The 22,450-nt window shown below is 37.0% G+C and overlaps 2 protein-coding genes across 5 annotated transcripts in view; both read left to right on the top strand.

The window, feature by feature from the left end:
• The window catches only part of LOC144296683 (olfactory receptor 6C4-like), a 69,328-nt gene that overhangs the window by 38,494 nt on the left and 8,384 nt on the right, over positions 1-22,450 (top strand). For 2 of the 4 annotated variants that reach the window (XM_077869718.1, XM_077869722.1), the window contains exons 2-3: positions 7,821-7,878; positions 8,634-8,800. The gene's annotated coding sequence lies outside the window, so the exon portion shown is untranslated. The remainder of the gene's footprint in view (positions 1-7,820; positions 7,879-8,633; positions 8,801-22,450) is intronic. The other 2 variants (XM_077869720.1, XM_077869719.1) reach the window with 1 other exon arrangement.
• Positions 10,176-11,123, top strand: LOC144297533 (olfactory receptor 10A7). Its single transcript, XM_077871812.1, has one exon. It carries the CDS (start codon positions 10,176-10,178, stop codon positions 11,121-11,123), a length of 948 nt encoding a protein of 315 aa, XP_077727938.1.

The following is a 22,450-nucleotide window of genomic DNA, read 5'->3' as shown; positions in this document are numbered from 1 at the left end:
TCATCTCATGCTGTTCAGTCATCACGTAGCTCCTTCTTTTTTTTTTTTTTTTCACGTAGCTCCTTCTTACAAGGCAGAAATGGCATGATCTACAAGTTTGCAATAAAAAAAGGGATGGATATGTTAATTAGTTCGAATATGGTAATTATTTCACAATGTATATGCATATCAAATCGTACACCTTAAACATATACAATTCTTAATTGTCAAATATTCCTCCATAAAAAAGCTCTTTTTAAAAAATACAAAAATTAAAAAGAAGATATTGGGTCTTGTGCCTTGTTCTTTTTTTTTTTTAGATTTTATTTATTTATTCATGAGATACAGAGAGAGGCAGAGACACAGGCAGAGGGAGAAGGGGGCTCCATGCAGGGAGCCCGATGTGGGACTCGACCCTGGGACCCGGGGATCAGGGCCTGAGCCAAAGGCAGATGCTCAACCGCTGAGCCCCCAGGAGCCCTGCACCGTGCTCTTTAGAATCACTGTTCCCACAGCCAACGTGCCCCGAGAACTCCAAGCAGCCCCATGGGGAGATTCACATGGCGAAGCTGCCAACAGTGGGACCAACGGGGCGGCGATGTGTGTCAGCATCAGGAGGCATCAGACTAGGACCAGCCCCAGCCTAGTCTTCAGAGGGCTGCAGTCTTCGCCTGTAACTTTTTTCCAGCTTTCCTGACACATAACGGACATACATCGTACAAATAAAGGGTGTGCAGTGTGATGACTTGATACACGCGTAGCTTGTGAGATGATGACTACAGGGTCAGTGAACACCTCCGTCACACACTCCGTTACCATTTTTGTGTGCATGCGGCGAAAACATTTAAGATCTACTCTCAGCAACTTGTTGAGAATGTTTGCATCCATGTTCCTCAGGGATATTGGTCTGTAATTCTCCTTTTTGGCAGAGTCTTTGTCTGGTTTTGGAATTAAGGTGACGCTGGCCTCATAGAACGAGTTGGCAAGTATTCCATCTCTTTCTCTCTTTCCGAACAGCTTTAGTAGAATATGGTTTCTTCTTTAAACGTTTGATAGAATTCCCCAAGGAAGCCATCTGGCCCTGGACTTTGGTGTCTTGGGAGGTTTTTGATGACTGCTTCCATTTCCTCCCTGGTTATTGGCCTGGTCAGGTTGGCAAATTGAACTCCAATAAATAATAAATAAATAAATAAATAAATAAATAAATAAATAAATAAATATCTACTCTCAGCAACTTTCTACTTATTGTTAGCTATAGTCGCCTTTAGGTCTCCAGAACTTATTCACCTTATACCTGGAAGCTCACACCCTTTGACTAACGCCTTCCCTCCCCACCCAGCTCTGCCTCTGCCCCTGGCAACCACCAGGCTACTCTGTTTCCTTGAGCTCAGTTTCCTGAGATCCCACATACCAGCGAGGTATCTGAGTGCATATCTGAGTGCAACCTAATGAATGGCTCTGAGCCAAAAGCTCTCAGATAAACTGAAATTCAAAAACCATGGGAACTGTGAAGTAATCAATTTTATTATTGTTGTAAATATTGAGTTAATTTGCGACATGGTAATAGAGAATTATAATCAATAGATTGCTGAGAGTTTTTATAAAGAATGACTGTGAAATAGTCAAACTCTTTGTATTCACCTAACAAAAAGATCACGTGATTTTCTGTTTTTATCTCTTAAAATGGTAAATTATATTGACTGGTTTTCTAATGTCAAATTTGATCACTATATGTCATCATTTTCATGCATTACTGAATTATTTCTCCTGACACCTAATTTGGGGTTTTTACACTGATGTTCAGTAATAAAATTGGTAATATCCCTTCCTACTAGAGAATTTATTGCAATTAGGTGTCAATAGTGATTCGATTATACAATAATTTTGGAATATTAACATCTCTTCTGTTACTTACACACAAAAACAGTTTGTGAAAGACTTGATTGTGTGTATGTATTTGTTTTCAATTGTTTGGTAGAATTTTCTGGTGAAGACATCTGGTTCTATAATTTGAAGGGGAAGTCTTTAGACTACTGATTCATTTTTTTTTTCTTGAAGATTTATTATTTGTTTGTTTGTTTGTTTGTTTATTTATTTATTTATTTATTTATTTATTTATTTAAAGAGAGACAGAGAGAGAGAGACCGAGCACTGGAAGGGAGGAGCAGAAGGAGAGGGAGAAACACCTCCCTACCGAGCCGGGAGCCCAGCACCGGGCTTGATTCCAGGACCCTGGGGTCATGACTCAAGCCGAAGGCAAATGCTTAACTGACTGAACCACCTGATTCATTCTTTAAAAATTGTTTGTCTGGACCAGTTATCTATTTCTTCTGGAATCAGCCTCAGAAAATTATATTTTTTTCCTTAGGGTTTTAAAATTTTATTCATCTACATTGTTATGTTTATTTGATGTTTATTCTTCTTTTACTGGATTACCTGAAGGGAGATACCACTTATTTATTATTTATTTTTGTAATGTATTATTCATTATTTATTTTTGTAATGTATTATTCATTATGCTTTTTAGAATATTATTCAGTTTATTTTCTGAGTATATCTTGACAGAGTACTACCAAATTTTAATTCTTTTCCAAGAATCGTTGTTGGCTCCACTAATACGGTCCTCTGTACATATATTTTGTTTCATTAATCTCTGATGTTTTCTTTGTAGGTTATTTCCTTCTGTTTTCATTTGATTTAATTTGCTAGTTTTCTTTTTGATTCTAGGGATGAATAGTTAAGTCATTATTTTTTGATGTTATTAAAAATAATTCTCAATGCACTTTAATTAGAAATTTTATGAATTCTGGATTACTTTTTGACAAATCAATATGTCAGGAAGAATAATGGCTCCCCAAAGATGTCCATACTCTAATACTCAAAATCTGTGAATATGTCACCTTATATGGAAAAAAGTCATTTTGTAGGTATAAAAATGCTAGGGACTTTAAGGTGGAGAGATTATTCCGAGCAATCTGAGTTAGCTCAATCTAATCATGCGAATCCTTAGAAATGACTCTTGGAATGCTACTCTTACTACTCGTGACAGGTTCATGAGTTCAAATCCCAGGTTGGGAGGAGTTTACTTAAAAAAATAAAGCTTGTATGTCAACTATACTCAAATTTTTTAAAAAAAAGTAAAAGATATATTCCTCAGTTTAAAGGACACAAATAGTATTTTACACACCTTTAGTGTTTACATAAGTTTCAAATTTACACAGCACTTTTAGATGAGTTTGTGTTTGTCGTCTTCTAAGAGCTTGATATTCTCTGAATTGAGTCATACATTAAAATCTGAAATCAAAATCTTTTTTTAAAGGTTTTATTTATTTATTTATTTATTTATTTATTTATTTATTTATTAGAGACACACAGAGAGAGGCAGAGACACAGGCAGAGGGAGAAGCAGGCTCCATGCAGGGAGCCTGATGTGGGACTCGATCCCGTGTCTCCAGGATCACACCCTGAGCCAAAGGCAGTCAACCGCTGAGCCACCCAAGCGTCCTTGAAATTGAAATCTATGTATCAAATCCTAGACAAAAGTAAGGTCATATTTTAACTTTATTTAAGAGGTACTAGACACTCTTTCTTGTTCACATATCTTCATTCTTCACACTTTCAAAATGAATTTCATCAAATGAGAATTACTATGTAATTTTTTGAAATGGGAATCTCTGTTTAACTTTCAAACTGTTACTTAGCACAGTGCCTGCCGCTTCATAGGTGAACAAAAAAATCTATAGGAAAAAAACATTGATTTGTTTTCAGGCAAATTACTGGAAAAATTTTGGTCAAAATAGTATGATGAACTATCCACAAGATGGCAGTAGTATATACTCAGGGAATGCAGTGTACAATGTGACTTTAAAAAATTGGTAAGAAGTTAAACTATTGTAGAGTGGCATTTGGACACATACGATGACCCTACATAGTGTATTTTACCTGAATTTTGTTTGTGTTGAGACAGTGTTACTCATTTAGGAACAGATAATTTAGAAATAATTCCATTGAAATTCACCATATGGTTGGACAAGCTGATTTTCAGTTTTCTTATTGAGATCTTATAAAATATTTATTTATTTATTTATTTATTTATTTATTTATTTATTTATTTTTAAAGAGGGGCTCCTGGGCGGCTCAAGCCCAGGATTCAAACATAGAACTAGGGCATGTTACTCATTCTCTCTGTCTCTGTCTCCCCATCTACTAAGGTAGGCAAATACCTGTTACGTTTGTCTTGATAATTATGTTAATGTGTGTGAAATGCCAAAAACCATGCTTAGCATAGAGTAGGCACTCAGACGTCAGCATTTATTTCATAGTTCTTCCCAGTTACGAAAGCTATGGTAATTTAGTATGGTTTCAACAAATATATCTTGAACATAAAATTGAGAATGGTGATAAATAGAGTATTGGAAGTATGGTAAGTATGTTTGGGAGGAGTGAGAGCAAGTGGAGAGCAATCTACCCAGACTAATAAAGAGTATAATGGCAAAAAAATAAAAAATAAAGTGAGTTAAGTGGGTTAAGTGGGTTAAGCATCCAATTCTTGACTTTGGCTCAGGTCATGATCTCAGGGTCATGCTCAGCATGATGCCCCTCCCTTTTTCTCTCCCTCTCTGTCTCTCAAATAAATAAATAAATCATTAAATATAATAAGATGTGGTCTATTTATACAATGGAATATTATTCACCCATCAGAAAGAATGAATACCTACCATTTACATTGATGTGGATGGAACTGGAGGGTATTATGCTGAGTGAAGTAAGTCAATCATAGAAAGACAACAATCAGATATGGTTTCACTTGTATGTGGAATATAAGAAATAGTGAAAGGGATGATAAAAGAAGGGGGAAACTAAGTGGGAAAAATTAGAGAGGAAGACAAACCATGAGAGACTCCTAACTCTGGGAAACAAAGGGTTGCAGAAGGGGAGGTAGGTGGGAGGATAGGGTAACTGAGTAATGGGCATTAAGGAGGGCATGTGATGAGATGAGCACTGGGTGTTATACTATATTTGGCAAATTGAATTTAAATAAAATTAAATTTAAAACTAAATAAATAAATAACATTAAAAAAAAAACCAACAAAAGCCTGATGCATAAATTTAGTAATGCACCATTTTCCACTGATTTTCTTAGCCAACTTCTAACTATATCCTTTATATGATGCATGGTTACTTATTTGGTACAGGTATGAATTAAGATAGATCAAATACAAGACAAATATCATATGATTTCAGTCATATGTGGAATTTAAGAAAAAAAAAACAAATGAACATAGGAGAAGGGAAAGAAAAATAAAATAAGACAAAATCAGAGAGGGAGAGAGACCATAATAGATTCTTCCCTATAGGAAACAAACTGTAGGTTGTTGGAGGGGAGGTGGATGGAGGACGGGGTGACTGGGTGATGGGCTTTAAGGAGGTACTTGATGTAATGAGCACTGGGTGTTATATGCAACTGATGAATCACTAAATTCTATCCCTGAAACTAAAAAAAAATGTTTAATAAATATTTCATATTGATAATGAAGTCTTAGAAATTCTAAGGATAAAACATTCCTGGTATTGAAAAAAAAGAAGAAGACTTACTTACTTCCTTATGGCATTAACCATGTTAGAGACTACAAGCTACTGCTTCCATGGAACAGTATGTGAATCTTGGTACTGTTTACAATGTTCTTCTATTAAAATAAACCAACAGCCAAACTATGTTTTTAACAGCTAAGCTATTTAGAATTTAAGACAATAAAATACATGCTGATTATTAGCTTCACTTGATGTGTTTAATCATTTGAAAAAGATTATTAGGAAAATTTATGTTTAAAATAAGATTTAAAAATGAAATAAAAATTGAAATTTAAAAAGTATGCAAGTTTTAAGGACATGGTATAAATATCTTTTATCAGTATTGGACCAAAATCTATTCCACAAAAAATACAAAAATCTTATGGGGAAAATTAAAATCCTGTTCCTCACATAGTCTTGGCATATTAATAATTATAATCCTGAGGGATTTGACCAGTGTGCTCAACAGACCCACCACAAATTTTCTATTATTGAGAAATACATATTGAATTGCAGTCATTATAACATAAGGAAAATATAAACAGTTCCATGAAAATTCTGTATTCTCCCCTATGAGATAAAAGGATTGTTTAATTAACAGTAGTTCCTTCAAATGTCCCTGGGATCATTTCCCCAAGGCCAGTCACATTTTAAATATTACCACTAAAATATATCAACCATTTAGTGCCAATGCAAAGTAGGTTAGTCTGCCTAAGGTAATTGCTTAATTTTCTTAAAGATTTTATTTATTTACGAGAGAGAGAGAGAGAGAGAGAGAGAGAGAAGCAGACTCCCTTTTGAACAGATCCCTACATGGGGCTCAATCCCAGGACCCCGAGATCGTGACCTAAGCTGAAGGCAGATACTTAACTGACTGAGCCACCCTGGCACTCTCGTATTTGCTGAATTCTGAAGATTTGAACTAGTCAACAGAATTACTTATCTTTAAAAATATCATTGTTTCTAGTTAAAGAAGAAATATGGGGTTTTATTTGGTAAGATACATCACAATATTCTTTATGGCTTATTTCATTCCCAATTTTTAAGAAAAAAAGCTAGTTTTTCTGGATATCTGTGTGTAATAAAAACATTTTAAGAAAAGTAAATATGGGACTTTATTTTTGGAAAAAGGAGTGAGTTTATGCTTTATTAAAGTAAAGAAAACAAAAAGTAATCGGGCCTTTGTTTTCTCTCGGCTATAGAATGCTAAAGAAAAGAGTATTTTTTTTTTTTACAGTTTTTATTTATTTATTCATGAAAGACAGAGAGAGAGGCAGAGACCCAGGCAGAGGGAGAAGCAGGCTCCATGCAGAGAGCCCGACGTGGGACTTGATCCTGGGACCCTGGGGTCACGCCCTGGGCTGAAGGCAGCGCTAAATCACTGAGCCCCCCGGGCTGCCCAAGAAAAGAGTATTAAGGGAAAAATGAGAGTTGTGTACTGAAGGAATGCTGTGGATTAGAACCATATAAAGTATTTCAATACTGATACTGGGTTCATTTGTTCTCCAGTTTACAGATTTATTTTGTGTTGCCCTGTTCCAGTTAGAGAAATTTAATAACAATAAGAGTGTTGGCTTGTATTCCAAATATTGATGATGTAATTGCATTGAATCGTAATTAACTTTTTTTTAAAAAAGAAAACATGTATTTGTGAGAAAGCTGGCCAGAAGGAAAGGTAAAGACTATTTCTTCAGAAACACTTAAGGTTGACCTGCTTAGTAAGTGAAGCAGCTCTTTAGCCTCATTAGACAGAGCCAACTACATTAGTAGACATAAGGAAATGGCATTAAATTATCAAAATGCCATGCAACAAGTAAAATAGTATATTCTCTAGAGCTACATAGTAATAATGGCAACTCAGTCACTGTTTGCAAATTAAAGAAAACAGATATTCATATAAATCGGGGGTAGTGACTGAAATCATTGCTGATGGATCTTTTTTTTTAAGAGGATATATGCAATGTAATGTGCCCAGGCAAGGTGAAAAGTGTACATTAATTATCAAGAAATCAAGAAACTGACAATTTTCTTGGACAGCCTTGTTCATATTTTATATTAGAGACCATGAATGGTACACTGTAGACCCTGACCTCTCAAAGTTTAGCCAATCTAGCCTTGCTCTCTGCCGTATCCGTATTAGAATTCTGAGAGACAGTGATGGTGTGGGCCCTTTAGGCTTACACTAAATATCGTAACATAATAAATATAAATGAATGAATATCATGAAATAGTGATACCTTCATCAACTCATATTCTTTTTTTTTCTCAAGACAAAAAAGTGGAGTATTTTTAGAGCCATAACAAGTTTAGAGTTGTTGCAAAATACTGGTAAGCATGGTAATACAAGTTTTTTTTAGTTTTGCTAAATGTGCCAGCAATAATGTTGTTGCTATTACTGAGGATGAGCATGGTATTGAAGTAGGTTTTGCAATTATGGTGAGAGAGTAATGGGCACAGTCACTGTAACATCTGTTACCTATTGTCCTGGGACTTCTAGAGGAATGGATAGCTGTCGGGTCACCAGAGCTCCTTTCCTTATGCTATTGAGGAATTGGCCCAGAACTTACAGAAAGCAAAAAACGCAGGTGAGATACTATCAAAGGTACATATGTTTGGGGTGGAATTAAAACAGAATTCTTTGATTGAGCTACTTGTTTCAGAATGGACCTATAGGCTCTGAGTTCCCCACACCTTACTCAGGGAGGGGAAACCCATTTTAAAGACAATTTTACTCTAAAATGAAGTAGTTAAACTTTCTTCTACATTAAACTTGAAATATGTATTGTGAACTAATAGGTCCAATATTCACCTAACTCCAATATTTGGGAAAAAAAAAGAAACATTGCTCATCTCAGCTTCCATGTAGCATCATGAATAACTGTTTTTTGGGATAACTAATGTTTGATATGCTATTGCCAAGTAAAATTTTTACAGAAAGTATTTTTATAATTCTTCTTTCAGCCAAAATATTTTACTCTAAATAAGATATAACGCTTGAGTTCAAAATAATTGAGTCGGTACTTTGACAACTAGATTTTTAGTGGACATACAATAGTGACTGAGTCTCACTTCTGACCATGCAGTTTTGGAAGTGATTGACCACTGTTGAGAGTTCGGCTAAACCACTTCATAAAGCTGCTGACTTGGCATCCATCTGGGGTCGCCACGATGCCTGAGGGACCTTGAGCCGACATTAACCCTTCCTTCAAGTGTACATCCTGGACAACAGCCCACAGAGTCATAAGTAAATGTAAGTTCTGGCTACAAACACCACCCCCCATGGGCCTTGTGATGAATAATAGGCTCCCTTATCTTCCAGGTCCTTCTTCTACACCCTTAGCTAAAACTACTGGGAAGCATATAGAAATCCTGTTCTTTTTGGCTTAAATTGACCAATCTGGCATCAGCCAGGGAACTCCGAAGTACTCCACCCTTGAGCCCTAATAAAAGCATGTGCCGTCAGCACCTGTTCCAGTCCCTCTGCCTGCCCTGAGTGTTGACTTCCCCATGTGGTCTTGAGTGGGCTGTGTTCTCCTCCACATCCAGCGAGTAATAAACTCTATTTTGCTTTCCCTTGTGGTCTTTTGCTGAACCATGTCCAACATCCTGCACTCCATCATTACTTGGTAAATGATGATTGATCAAAGTCACAGCTCAGTGGGAGGCAGGACTGTTTTGACGGATGAGGACTGAAATGAGTGTTGGAAGGAGGACTTCTCTATTGAATACCATATTCAGTCAGAATATGGTGTTTTTTTACTACTCAGTGATTATGACGTTCAATACAGAAGTCTTCCTTCCAACACTCATTTCCATTCCCATCCATCAAAATAATTCTGCTTCCCACAACTCGAATAATATGACTCTACTATGTGCATAATAAGAAATAGGGGCCCAGTGAAGTCAAATTATGATTCAAGAGACAATATAAAAAATCACATACAACTGATGAATCACTCTACCTCTGAAACTAATAATACATTAAATGTTAATTGATTTTAAATAAAATAAAAAAATTTTAAATCACATAAATTACCAGTCCCATGAAGATTACAGAAAAGCAGCAAAATCAAAAGTATATGTTATATTTATTTTTTACTTCTGTTTATTTACTGATCTCATATATGTATATGCAGGTGTATGTGTATGTACATAGTGAATGATGATGTGGAACACACTCCATTCAGGAGAAACGTGTCATTAATATTATAAAAGATTAGAAAAATAAAACTAGCCCATAATTTATCTTTTTGTACCCTGGACTTACTTTATATTTTTTAAAAAGTGGTAGATGATTCTATCATAATGATGACCTATCTAAGCTACTTCTACTTAATGATAATAGCATGTCTCTGATGAAAAATATGAGCTGCACGCTATGACCACTGACCAGACAAAAACCGCACCTAGGTGATAAGCATTAGTAAGATTCATGCAAAATATTTTTTCCTTAATTGTATCTTATTTTACACATTCTTTCTGTTTCAGAGAAATAGAATGGTGAGACACATGAGCACAGAGACACACTTAATGGCCTTTATTGATATTTTTGAAGTTGTTTCTATATTTAAATGGTATCTTTTGATGCACATACTTTTATTCTTACAGGGAAACGATTCTAAAATATGATTTGTGAAAATCACACCAGAGTCACTGAATTTGTTCTTCTCGGTTTTACAAATAACCCTGAGATGCAAGTTTCCCTCTTTATTTTGTTCCTCATCATCTATACAGTCACTTTGTTGGGCAATTTCCTTATTATCACAGTTACCAGTGTGGATCCTGCTCTTCAAACACCCATGTACTTCTTTCTCCGAAACCTATCACTTCTTGAAGTCTGTTTTACCTTGGTCATGGTGCCGAAGATGCTGGTGGATCTAGTGTCCCTAAGGAAGATCATCTCTTTTGTGGGCTGTGGTATCCAGATGTACTTTTTCTTTTTCTTCGGCAGCTCCGAATGTTTTCTCCTGTCTATGATGGCATATGATCGCTTTGTGGCCATTGGTAACCCTCTCCGTTATTCAGTCATAATGAATAGGTCCCTATGTTTATGGATGGCTGTCGGCTCTTGGATGTCTGGGGTTCCTGTCTCTATGCTACAAACAGCTTGGTTGATGGCCCTTCCTTTCTGTGGACCAAATACCATAGACCACTTTTTTTGTGATGGTCCCCCAGTGCTGAAACTAGTCACTCAAGATACAACCATGTATGAAATGCAAGCACTTGCTTCCACACTACTGTTTATCATGTTTCCCTTTTCCCTCATTTTGGTCTCCTACACCCGCATTATCATAACCATCCTGAAGATGCCCTCTGCTACCGGTCGTCAGAAGGCATTCTCCACTTGTTCATCACACCTCATTGTGGTATCCCTTTTCTATGGAACAGCCAGCTTGACCTACCTGCGACCCAAATCCAACCAGTCCCCAGAGAGCAAGAAGCTAGTGTCATTGTCCTACACTGTCATCACTCCTATGTTAAACCCCATCATCTACAGCCTAAGGAACAATGAAGTGAAGGGGGCAGTCAAGAGGACAGTTACCCGAAAAGTCTTGAAGTTAGATGCGTTTTGACTTCTATTGCATAGAATGTTTCTAAACAAAGTAGGGACAACAGAACCCACAGACAAAAGCTTAAAAGGAGTGCAAGATTCGCTCTGAGTTTTTTAGTGGCACTTACTGTGAGGGGTGGGTCTCAGGGTATCAGTCAGAGTCCCAGCAAAAGACAGATCGTATTCTTAGGATAATTGAGACAATCTTTATGAGGGGGGTATTTATGAATTGGGGAGTTGGGGGGGCAAATATAGTTAATTGTCCCACAGCTCATATGATGGAAATTCCACATGTCTTGATCTGAAGAGGCAAGGGGAAGAAGTAAGACCTGGAACTTGGACGATGCTACAACTATAAGTAAAAGCCACCCAAGAGAGGCTCTGTTCTTTAGTAGAAGAAGGCAGCCACCCCAGCCTTAATTTATTCTGACTCGCTCAAATTTGCTGATGCCTGTCCTTCATCAAACCAAATCTGAGAGAGATGGCAAGAATTGCTGTCAAAGCAGTAGATGAAGGTCAGCTTTGTGGGGCACAGATAAGAATAGAAAAGTTATGAAGCATAAATGAAAATATTCACCCACAAGCCCCTATATATTCTGCAATATGATGCAAATATAATCTTGTAATGTGTATTAACTTTTTATTTATTTTTTATTTTTTTAAAGATTTATTTATTTATTTATTTATTTATTCATGGTAGGCACACACACAGAGAGAGAGAGAGAGAGAGAGAGAGGCAGAGACACAGGCAGAGGGAGAAGCAGGCTCCCTGCAAGGAGCCCGATGTGGGACTCGATCCCGGGACCCCAGGATCGCGCCCTGGGCCAAAGGCAGGCACCAAACCACTGAGCAACCCAGGGATCCCTTAAGTAACTTTTTAAAAGATGTATTGAAAAGTGGAAACTTGTAGTTGCCAAGAATTCATGGTTCAGATTCTTTATATGGGTTGCTGTTTTAAATGAGGTTATATAATAAGATTACCTTCGTATTAACTATTTGATGACATGGTTCTGGACTGCTTTGGTTATTGGCTTAATCATCTATTAATTTTTATTTTATTTTTTTAGGATTATTTGAGAGAGAGAATGGGAGAAGGGTGAGGGAGAGCGAATCTCAAACAGACTCCACGTTGAGCACAGAGCCCAACACAGGGCTCAATCTCATGACCCTGAGATCATGACTTGAGCAAAAACCAAGAGTCCTACACTCAACTGACTGAGCCACTCAGGCTCCTATATTAATTTTTATTAATTAGCTATTACTTCTTAGAATTTAAACAAGAGATACTTGCTTGCCACTATAATGAAAGCAAGAGTAGTGATAATAATAACCAATGTGATCTATCAAGGCACAGTCTTTCATAAATGGCCTTGCAACAACCCAAAAGGTAGATCCTATTATACATTATTTCTCATAGAAGATGAATTAGGACCAGAAAGTTTAAGTATCTTTACAGGGCAAAGAGTTTTGAGAGGTAACCACAAAAATTCAAATTCAGACCTTTCTGCATTTGAAATTCAATATGTTGACTTCTTAAAAATATCAGGATATTTTCATCCTGATAAAACACCACTTATATGTGGTGATTTTGCCTTTAAGGCCATAAATATCTTAAATTAATATCTTAATTCTTAATTCAACTAAGAAGACAAAAGGAAACCGAGTCAAATGTAATTTGGGAAAATTTCATATTTCCACACTCATAAAGATATATTGGCTTTGAATATGCAATTTATGCCTGATACTATCTGTTGCTCTAAGTCTTCATTAGCCAATGCTTTTCTTAATCGTACAGATTTTTCTTTAAGCAGAAACTACCCTCTATCATTCTTGTTCAGTATCCCAGAAAAATTTAAAATCATCACAAATTTGCAACTTGTGATGACTTTTAATTTAATTGTAATTTCCTGAGGTATGTATCCATTGAGTATAATGGGAGTTTGGGATAGGGAATGTCGGTTCCTTTAAATCTTTCTCCTTCAGTGGCCTTTTAATTGTTTAAACCTAACTCACATACTCCAAATTAATGTTGCTAAGTTCAGTGATCATCTGGTAAGACTGTTACAATAGTTTTCTTTTTTAAAAAAATATTCATTTATTTGAGAGCAATATAGTGCAGTGGGAGGGGTAAAGGGAGAGGGAGAGAATCTCAAGAAGACTCCCCACTAAGAGTGGAGCCCAACATCGGCCTTGATCCCACAACACTCAGATCATGACCTGAGCCAAAATCAAGGGTAGACACTTGACTGACTGAGCCACTCAAGTACCCTTGGTTTCCTACTATTTGAATGTGACTCATGAGTAGACTGTGAGATTATAAAATCAGTTTAGTAGTGTATATGTATGTGTTTAATAAGCTAGCATAATAAAATCAAGAATAGATTAACATAACAACTTATGAAAAGAGTTTATGGGAGCATCTGATTCATAGTAAACCCTATCTGAGTGTCTCATAGTATTATTGTTAGAATAAGAGAAAATATAGGGACATCTGGGGGCTCAGCAGTTGAGTGTCTTCCTTTGACTCAGGCTGTGATCTTGGGGTCTGGGATCGAGTCCCATATCAGGCCGCTGCATGGAGCCTGCTTCTCCCTCTGTGTGTGTCTCTCTCTCTCCTTCTGTCTCTCTCTCTCTCTGTCTTTCATGAATAAATAAATAAAACCGTTAAAAAGAGAGAGAAAATATAAATTGGATCCCACATATGAAAAAGTATGTTTTAGCTATGCATGTATTATGTTTTGAGTGAAATGTAAAATTAATTTCTTCTTGTAAGATGTAAGCAAAAATTTTTATAAGGCATTCACTTATTGCATATTTTGTGTGATTTATATCCCTTGGCTTTTTGCAGGGAATTTAAAATACAATTATGATGTTTCATATAGTTTTATTTAAATTAATATAAGCCACAGAGCCACAAAACCCTTGAGGAGACTTTTTAAGCCTGTCATCCTTAATTTACAAATTGATTTTTTTGTTAGAGTTCCAAAAGCTAATTAATGGAGTCATCATTATATCTGGAGAGATGATTAAAAGGACACATTGGATGAGTTGTTCACACACAAAAATGCTAAGATTTTTCATCACTTAACAGCAATTCCAGAATTTTCTATGGACAAATATTTTCATCACTTTTTTAATGATGATATGATTGATTTTTTTCAGTTATCGTGCAAAAAACATTCTGTAAGGAGTTTTTCTTAAGTTTACAATTCCACAAATCACTGCCCTATATGTGCCTCTACTGTTATTTAGAAACATTTCTGGTTGTATGTCCTCCAAATATCTGTAAGTTTAAGTGTCAGAGGATATCCTCAACGGCCAACCCCGGTATCCCTAAGATAAGAATTGGTTAGATCAATTACTTTACATATTATCCAATCCTGTCACATGTATGAGAGCTGAGGTAAGAAGAGCAGTCAACATGGTTGACATTTCAAAGTAGCTTAAAAAGCCTATCTTTGCACTATTTCAATGGCAGTCAAGTCAAATTAGTGAATCCAATCCAATGTGTAACATTGGTTCATATTTATATTTAACATCAGGAAATAACCCTGCCCCAAGAGACTTTTATTTTGGTTAGGAGACAAAACTTAAGAGCAATTAGTAAAAATACAATTATATAATGAGGTGACAAAGCAAAATTCTCAATTGTTAAAATCAATGCTATAAAATGACCATACATTCACATTTATAAACTCTTATAAAATAATATTGATAGTGAGTGCGTGATATTTAGGTTGTAGAGAGGATAAAATATACTTAAAATGCTGATTCATTATGGAATGAAACTTACATACTTGGTAGTCAGATAATCACAATTTTGAATTCCAGATCCAATAATCAGTAACTATTTATTCCCCATGAACCATCATCTATGCCACAGGCTTGTGGCAAAGTCATGTGAGTTTTCATTGTGCTACTACAATTCAGTATATTTGGAAAGGAGGGAGCAGTGATGATTTACTGACCACTTAGCCTCTGGACTCCTCATTTTGAGTCTTAGGGAAGGCAAAAACCATTTCCCATGGAGAAGTGAAGTCCGGATATATATTTTACCAGACTCCCTTAGAGCTCGTTTGCAAATTTGTAAGCTAAGCTCAACTAATCAGATTTTAAATACTGATTTAAGGATGCAAAGAAATGGGGACAGTGGGGTTCACAGAAGCCAGTGGTTCCCGGTGTCCAAGGGCAGAGGAGACTGCAGTGGCGGTGGCCGTCCCCAGAGTCTAGTACTGGTAGTGCAAAATTAAGCTGTGGCGTCCACGTTTTCACTGTGGTCACACCAATGTGTCTACACAACTAAATCTGGAGTATTAATTTAGATTTTCACTGTGGCCCTGACTGCTGCTTATCTTTGTGTTTCCTTTCCATTTTATACGTGGTATACTTCTCAACATCTTTTCAATATTTTTCCTGTGTAAATCATGAAAAATCAATTTCAGTTTTTTTGGTTTTCTGTTTTTGTTTCTTTTTTATTTTGTTTTTTAATTTTTTTTTCAATGAACAAGTCTACTGGATAAAAAATAAATCAGAAAAGAAATAAACAAATGTCATTTGACTGAATTAATTTGTAAGTTCCAGCAAAATGGCTCACACAGACACATTATGAAAGGAACATTCTAAATCTAGAAGAAACAAATTACACATGCATATGTATATATGGGATATATTGATATATAGAGACAGAAATCCCTCTTCATCATAAATTAGTTGGTAATAACCTTATGTGTGTTTCAAGGTCATCTGGAGATGGTGCAGAAATAATTTTAAATGGGCCTTTGAGGATACCTTGGTGACTTAGTTGGTTAAACATCTGCCTTCAGCTCAGGTCATGGTCCCAGGGTCTGGGATCAAGCTCTGCACCGGACACCCTGCTCAGTGTGGAGTCTCCCTCTCTCTTTCCCTCTCTCTCCCTCTGTCCCCACCCTTCAGGCTCTCTATCATGCTCTCTCTCTCAAATAAATGAAATCTTTAAAAAACAAAACAAAACAAGTCCTTGGATATAGCCTTAAAAGTTATAATATTAATTTTCAGATTTGTTGGATGTATTTTCTCTATCTACAACCATTGATAAATTTGGGTAGAAATATTTGATAGAAAAAATTGATAATTTGTTTAATCAATTTTTAAAATTTTAATTAAACAAAAACCATACATGAGGAAAACAAAAGCAAACATGTGGTAGAAAAAACAGTAATCTTACTTTTTGAAACCTAGATGCATATACATCAAGTAATACTTGAGAAGGGAGAAAAGACGGTCATTTCAATAAATTGTGCTAGAAAAATTGGATATTCACACATAAAAGAATGAAACTAGGCCCTTATCTTATGCCACTCACAAAAATTAACTCAAATTAAACACTTAACTGTTAGACCTGAAACCATAAAACTCTCAGAAGAAAACAGGGAAAATAATTCTTGACATGGGTCTTAGCAATGATTTTGGATGTAATACCTTAAGCAAAAGTAATAAAATAAAAAATAAACAAGTGAGACTGCATCAACCTGAAAAGCTTCTGCACAGCAAAAGAAACAACCAGCAAAAAGCAAAACAATCTATGGAATGGGAGACTATATTTGCAAATTATATACCTGACAAGGGATTAATAACCAAAATATATAAAGAACACATACAACTCAATAGCCTAAACCCCCAAATAATCTATTTTAAAAATAGGCAGATGATCTGAATAGATTTTTCCAAAAAAGATATTCAAATGCCCAAGAGGTATGAGAAAGGGTGCTCAAAGCCACTAATCATCAGGAAAACGCAAATTAAAGCCACAGTGAAATATCCCCTTGGACTTCTTGAAGTGACTGGCATCAAAAAAGACAAGAGATAACAGTGGAAAAGATGTAGAAAAAAAGGAACTGTTGTGCACTGTTTGTGGAAATGTAAATTGGAAAACCCACTAAGGAACATAGTATGAAGTACTCTTAAAAAAAAATAAAGGGGAAGGAGGGGCAAGATGGCAGAAGAGTAGGGTCCCCAAATCACCTGTCTCCACCATATTACCTAGATAACCTTCAAATCATCCTGAAAATCTACGAATTCGGCCTGAGATTTAAAGAGAGACCAGCTGGAACACTACAGTGAGAAGAGTTCGCGCTTCTATCAAGTACAACTTGTTTTTGGCCATTCTGCACTGAGCAAAATGACTAGAAGGAAAACCTCACCTCAAAAGAAAGAATCAGAAACAGTCCTCTCTCCCATACAGTTACAAAATCTGGATTACAATTCAATGTCAGAAAGCCAATTCAGAAGCACTATTATACAGCTACTGGTGGCTCTAGAAAAAAGCATAAAGGACTCAAGAGACTTCATGCCTGCAGAATTTAGATCCAATCAAGCAGAAATTAAAAATCAATTGAATGAGATGCAATCCAAACTAGAAGTCCTAATGACGAGGGTTAACGAGGTGGAAGAACGAGTGAGTGACATAGAAGACAAGTTGATAGCAAAGAGGGAAATGGAGGAAAAAAGAGAATTAAAAGACCATGAGGTTAGATTAAGGGAAATTAACGACAGCCTGAGGAAGAAAAACCTACGTTTAATTGGGGTTCCCGAGGGCGCCGAAAGGGACAGAGGGCCAGAATATGTATTTGAACAAATCCTAGCTGAAAACTTTCCTAATCTGGGAAGGGAAACAGGCATTCAGATCCAGGAAATAGAGAGATCCCCCCCTAAAATCAATAAAAAACGTTCAACACCTCGACATTTAATAGTGAAGCTTGCAAATTCCAAAGATAGAAGATCCTTAAAGCAGCAAGAGACAAGAAATCCCTGACTTTTATGGGGAGGAGTATTAGTGTAACAGTAGACCTCTCCACAGAGACCTGGCAGGCCAGAAAGGGCTGGCAGGATATATTCAGGGTCCTAAATGAGAAGAACATGCAACCAAGAATACTTTATCCAGCAAGGCTCTCATTCAAAATGGAAGGAGAGATAAAGAGCTTCCAAGACAGGCAGGAACTGAAAGAATATGTGACCTCCAAACCAGCTCTGCAAGAAATTTTAAGGGGGACTCTTAAAATTCCCCTTTAAGAAGTTGTTCAGTGGAACAATCCACAAAAACAAGGACTGAATAGATATCATGATGACACTAAACTCATATCTCATAATAGTAACTCTGAACGTGAACGGGCTTAATGACCCCATCAAAAGGCGCAGGGTTTCAGACTGGATAAAAAAGCAGGACCCATCTATTTGCTGTCTACAAGAGACTCATTTTAGACAGAAGGACACCTACAGCCTGAAAATAAAAGGTTGTAGAACCATTTACCATTCAAATGGTCCTCAAAAGAAAGCAGGGGTAGCCATCCTTATATCAGATAAACTAAAATTTACCCTGAGGACTGTAGTGAGAGATGAAGAGGGACACTATCTCATACTTAAAGGATCTATCCAACAAGAGGAATTAACAATCCTGAATATATATGCCCCGAATATGGGAGCTGCCAAATATTTAAACCAATTAACAACCATAGTGAAGAAATACTTAGATAATAAAACACTCATACTTGGTGACTTCAATCTAGCTCTTTCTACCCTCGATAGGTCTTCTAAGCACAACATCTCCAAAGAAACGAGAGCTTTAAATGATACACTGGACCAGTTGGATTTCACAGATATCTACAGATGTTACATCCAAACTCAACTGAATACACATTCTTCTCAAGTGCACATGGAACTTTCTCCAGAATAGATCACATACTGGGTCACAAATCGGGTCTGAACCGATACCAAAAGTTTGGGATCGTCCCCTGCATATTCTCAGACCATAATGCCTTGAAATTAGAACTATCACAACAAGAAGCTTGGAAGGACCTCAAACACGTGGAGGTTAAGGACCATCCTGCTAAAAGATGAAAGGGTCAACCAGGAAATTAAGGAAGAATTAAAAAGATTCATGGAAACTAATAAGAATGAAGATACAACAGTTCAAAATCTTTGGGATGCAGCAAAAGCAGTCCTAAGGGGGAAATACATCGCAATACAAGCATCCATTCAAAAACTGGAAAGAACTCAAATACAAAAGCTAACCTTACACATAAAGGAGCTAGAGAAAAAACAGCAGATGGACCCCACGCCCAGCAGAAGAAGAGTTAATTAAAATTCAAGCAGAACTCAACGAAATCGAGACCAGAAGAACTGTGGAACAGATCAACAGAACCAGGAGTTGGTTCTTTGAAAGAATTAATAAGATAGATAAACCATTAGCCAACCTTATTAAAAAGAAGAGAGAGGAGACTCAAATTAATAAAATCATGAGTGAGAAAGGAGAGATCATTACCAACACCAAGGAAATACAAACGATTTTAAAAACATATTATGAACAGCTATACGCCAATAAATTAGGCAATCTAGAAGAAATGGACGCATTCCTAGAAAGCCACAAACTACCAAAACTGGAACAGGAAGAAATAGAAAACCTGAACAGGCCAATAACCAGGGAGGAAATTGAAGCAGTCACCAAAAACCTCCCAAGACACAAGAGTCCAGGGCCAGATGGCTTCCCAGGGGAATTCTTTCAAACGTTTAAAGAAGAAACCATACCTATTCTCCTAAAGCTGTTTGGAAAGATAGAAAGAGATGGAGTACTTCCAAATTCGTTCTATGAGGCCAGCATCACCTTAATTCCAAAACCAGACAAAGACCCCACCAAAAAGAATTACAGACCAATATCCCTGATGAACATGGATGCAAAAATTCTCAACAAGATACTAGCCAATAGGATCCAACAGCACATTAAGAAAATTATTCACCACGACCAAGTAGGATTTATTCCTGGGACACAAGGCTGGTTCAACACCCGTAAAACAATCAATGTGATTCATCATATCAACAAGAGAAAAAACAAGAACCATATGATCCTCTCATTAGATGCAGAGAAAGCATTTGACAAAATACAGCATCCATTTCTTATCAAAACTCTTCAGAGTGTAGGGATAGAGGGAACATTCCTCGACATCTTAAAAGCCATCTACGAAAAGCCAAGAGCAAATATCATTCTCAATGGGGAAGCACTTGGAGCCTTTCCCCTAAGATCAGGAGCAAGACAGGGATGTCCACTCTCACCACTGCTATTCAACATAGTACTGGAAGTCCTAGCCTCAGCAATCAGGCAACAAAAAGACATTAAAGGCATTCAAATTGGCAAAGAAGAAGTCAAACTCTCCCTCTTCACCGATGACATGATACTCTACATAGAAAACCCAAAAGACTCCACCCCAAGATTGCTAGAACTCATACAGCAATTTGGTAGCATGGCAGGATATAAAATCAATGCCCAGAAATCAATGGCATTTCTATACACTAACAATGAGACTGAAGAAAGAGAAATTAAGGAGTCAATCCCATTTACAATTGCACCCAAAAGCATAAGATACCTAGGAATAAACCTCACCAAAGAGGTAAAGGATCTATACCCTAAAAACTATAGAACACTTCTAAAAGAAATTGAGGAAGACACAAAGAGATGGAAAAATATTCCATGCTCATGGATTGGCAGAATTAATATTGTGAAAATGTCAATGTTACCCAGGGCAATGTACAAGTTTAATGCAATCCCTATCAAAATACCATGGACTTTCTTCAGAGAGTTAGAACAAATTATTTTAAGATTTGTGTGGAATCAGAAAAGACCCTGAATAGCCAAGGGAATTTTAAAAAAGAAAACCATAGCTGGGGGCATCACAATGCCAGATTTCAGGTTGTACTGCAAAGCTGTGGTCATCAAGACAGTGTGGTACTGGCACAAAAACAGACACACAGATCAATGGAACAGAATAGAGAACCCAGAAGTGGACCCTCAACTTTATGGCCAACTAATATTCGATATAGGAGGAAAGACTATCCATTGGAAGAAAGACAGTCTCTTCAATAAATGGTGCTGGGAAAATTGGACAGCCACATGCAGAAGAATGAAACTAAACCACTCTCTTTCACCAGACAGAAAGATAAACTCAAAATGGATGAAAGATCTAAATGTGAGACAAGATTCCATCAAAATCCTAGAGGAGAACACAGGCAACACCCTTTCTGAACTCGGGCACAGTAACCTTGCAAGATACATCCACGAAGGCAAAAGAAACAAAAGCAAAAATTACTATTGGGACTTCATCAAGATAAGAAGCTTTTGCACAGCAAAGTATACAGTCAACAAAACTAAAAGACAACCTACAGAATGGGAGAAGATATTTGCAAATGACGTATCAGATAAAGGGCTAGTTTCCAAGATCTATAAAAAACTTATTAAAATCAACACCAAAGAAACAAACAATCCAATCATGAAATGGGCAAAAGACATGAAGAGAAATCTCACAGAGGAAGACATAGACATGGCCAACACGCACATGAGAAAATGCTCTGCATCACTTGCCATCAGGGAAATACAAATCAAAACCACGATGAGATCCCACCTCACACCAGTGAGAATGGGGAAAATTTACAAGGCAGGAAACCACAAATGTTGGAGAGGATGCGGAGAAAGGGGAAGCCTCCTGCACTGTTGGTGGGAATGTGAACTGGCGCAGCCACTCTGGAAAACTGTGTGGAGGTTCCTCAAAGACGTAAAAATAGATCTGCCCTATGACCCAGCAATTGCACTGTTGGGGATTTACCCCAAAGATACAGATGCAATGAAACGCCGGGACACCTGCAGCCCGATGTTTCTAGCAGCAATGTCCACAGTAGCCAAACTGTGGAAGGAGACTCGGTGTCCATCGAAAGATGATGGATAAAGAAGATGTGGTCTATGTATACAATGGAATATTCCTCAGCCATTAGAAACGACAAATACCCACCATTTGCTTCAACGTGGTTGGAACTGGAGGGTATTATGCTGAGTGAAGTAAGTCAATCAGAGAAGGACAAACAATGTATGTTCTCATTCATTTGGGGAATATAAATAATAGTGAAAGGGAATATAAGGGAAGGGAGAAGAAATGTGTGTGAAATATCAGAAAGGGAGACAGAACATAAAGACTCCTAACTCTGGGAAACGAACTAGGGGTGGTGGAAGGGGAGGAGGGCAGGGGGTGGTAGTGAGTGGGTGACGGGCACTGAGGGGGACACTGATGGGATGAGCACTGGGTGTTATTCTGTATGTTGGTAAATTGAATACCAATAAAAATTATTTTATTAAAAAAAATAAAAATAAATTAAAAAAATAAAGGGAGGGGCACCTGGGTGGCTCAGTTGGTTAAGCATCTGCTTTCAGCTTGGGTCGTGATCCCAGGGCCCTGAGATCGAGCCCCACATCAGGCTCCCTGCTCATGGGAAGCCTGCTTCTCTCTATCCTCCTTGCTCAAGCTCTCTCTCTCTCTCTCGGTCTCATTAATTAAT

Source organism: Canis aureus, chromosome 25, assembly GCF_053574225.1.
Source record: "Canis aureus isolate CA01 chromosome 25, VMU_Caureus_v.1.0, whole genome shotgun sequence".
Lineage (NCBI taxonomy): Eukaryota > Metazoa > Chordata > Mammalia > Carnivora > Canidae > Canis > Canis aureus.
Note: the sequence above shows the minus strand (reverse complement) of the source record. Positions and strands in the feature narration are given on the sequence as shown.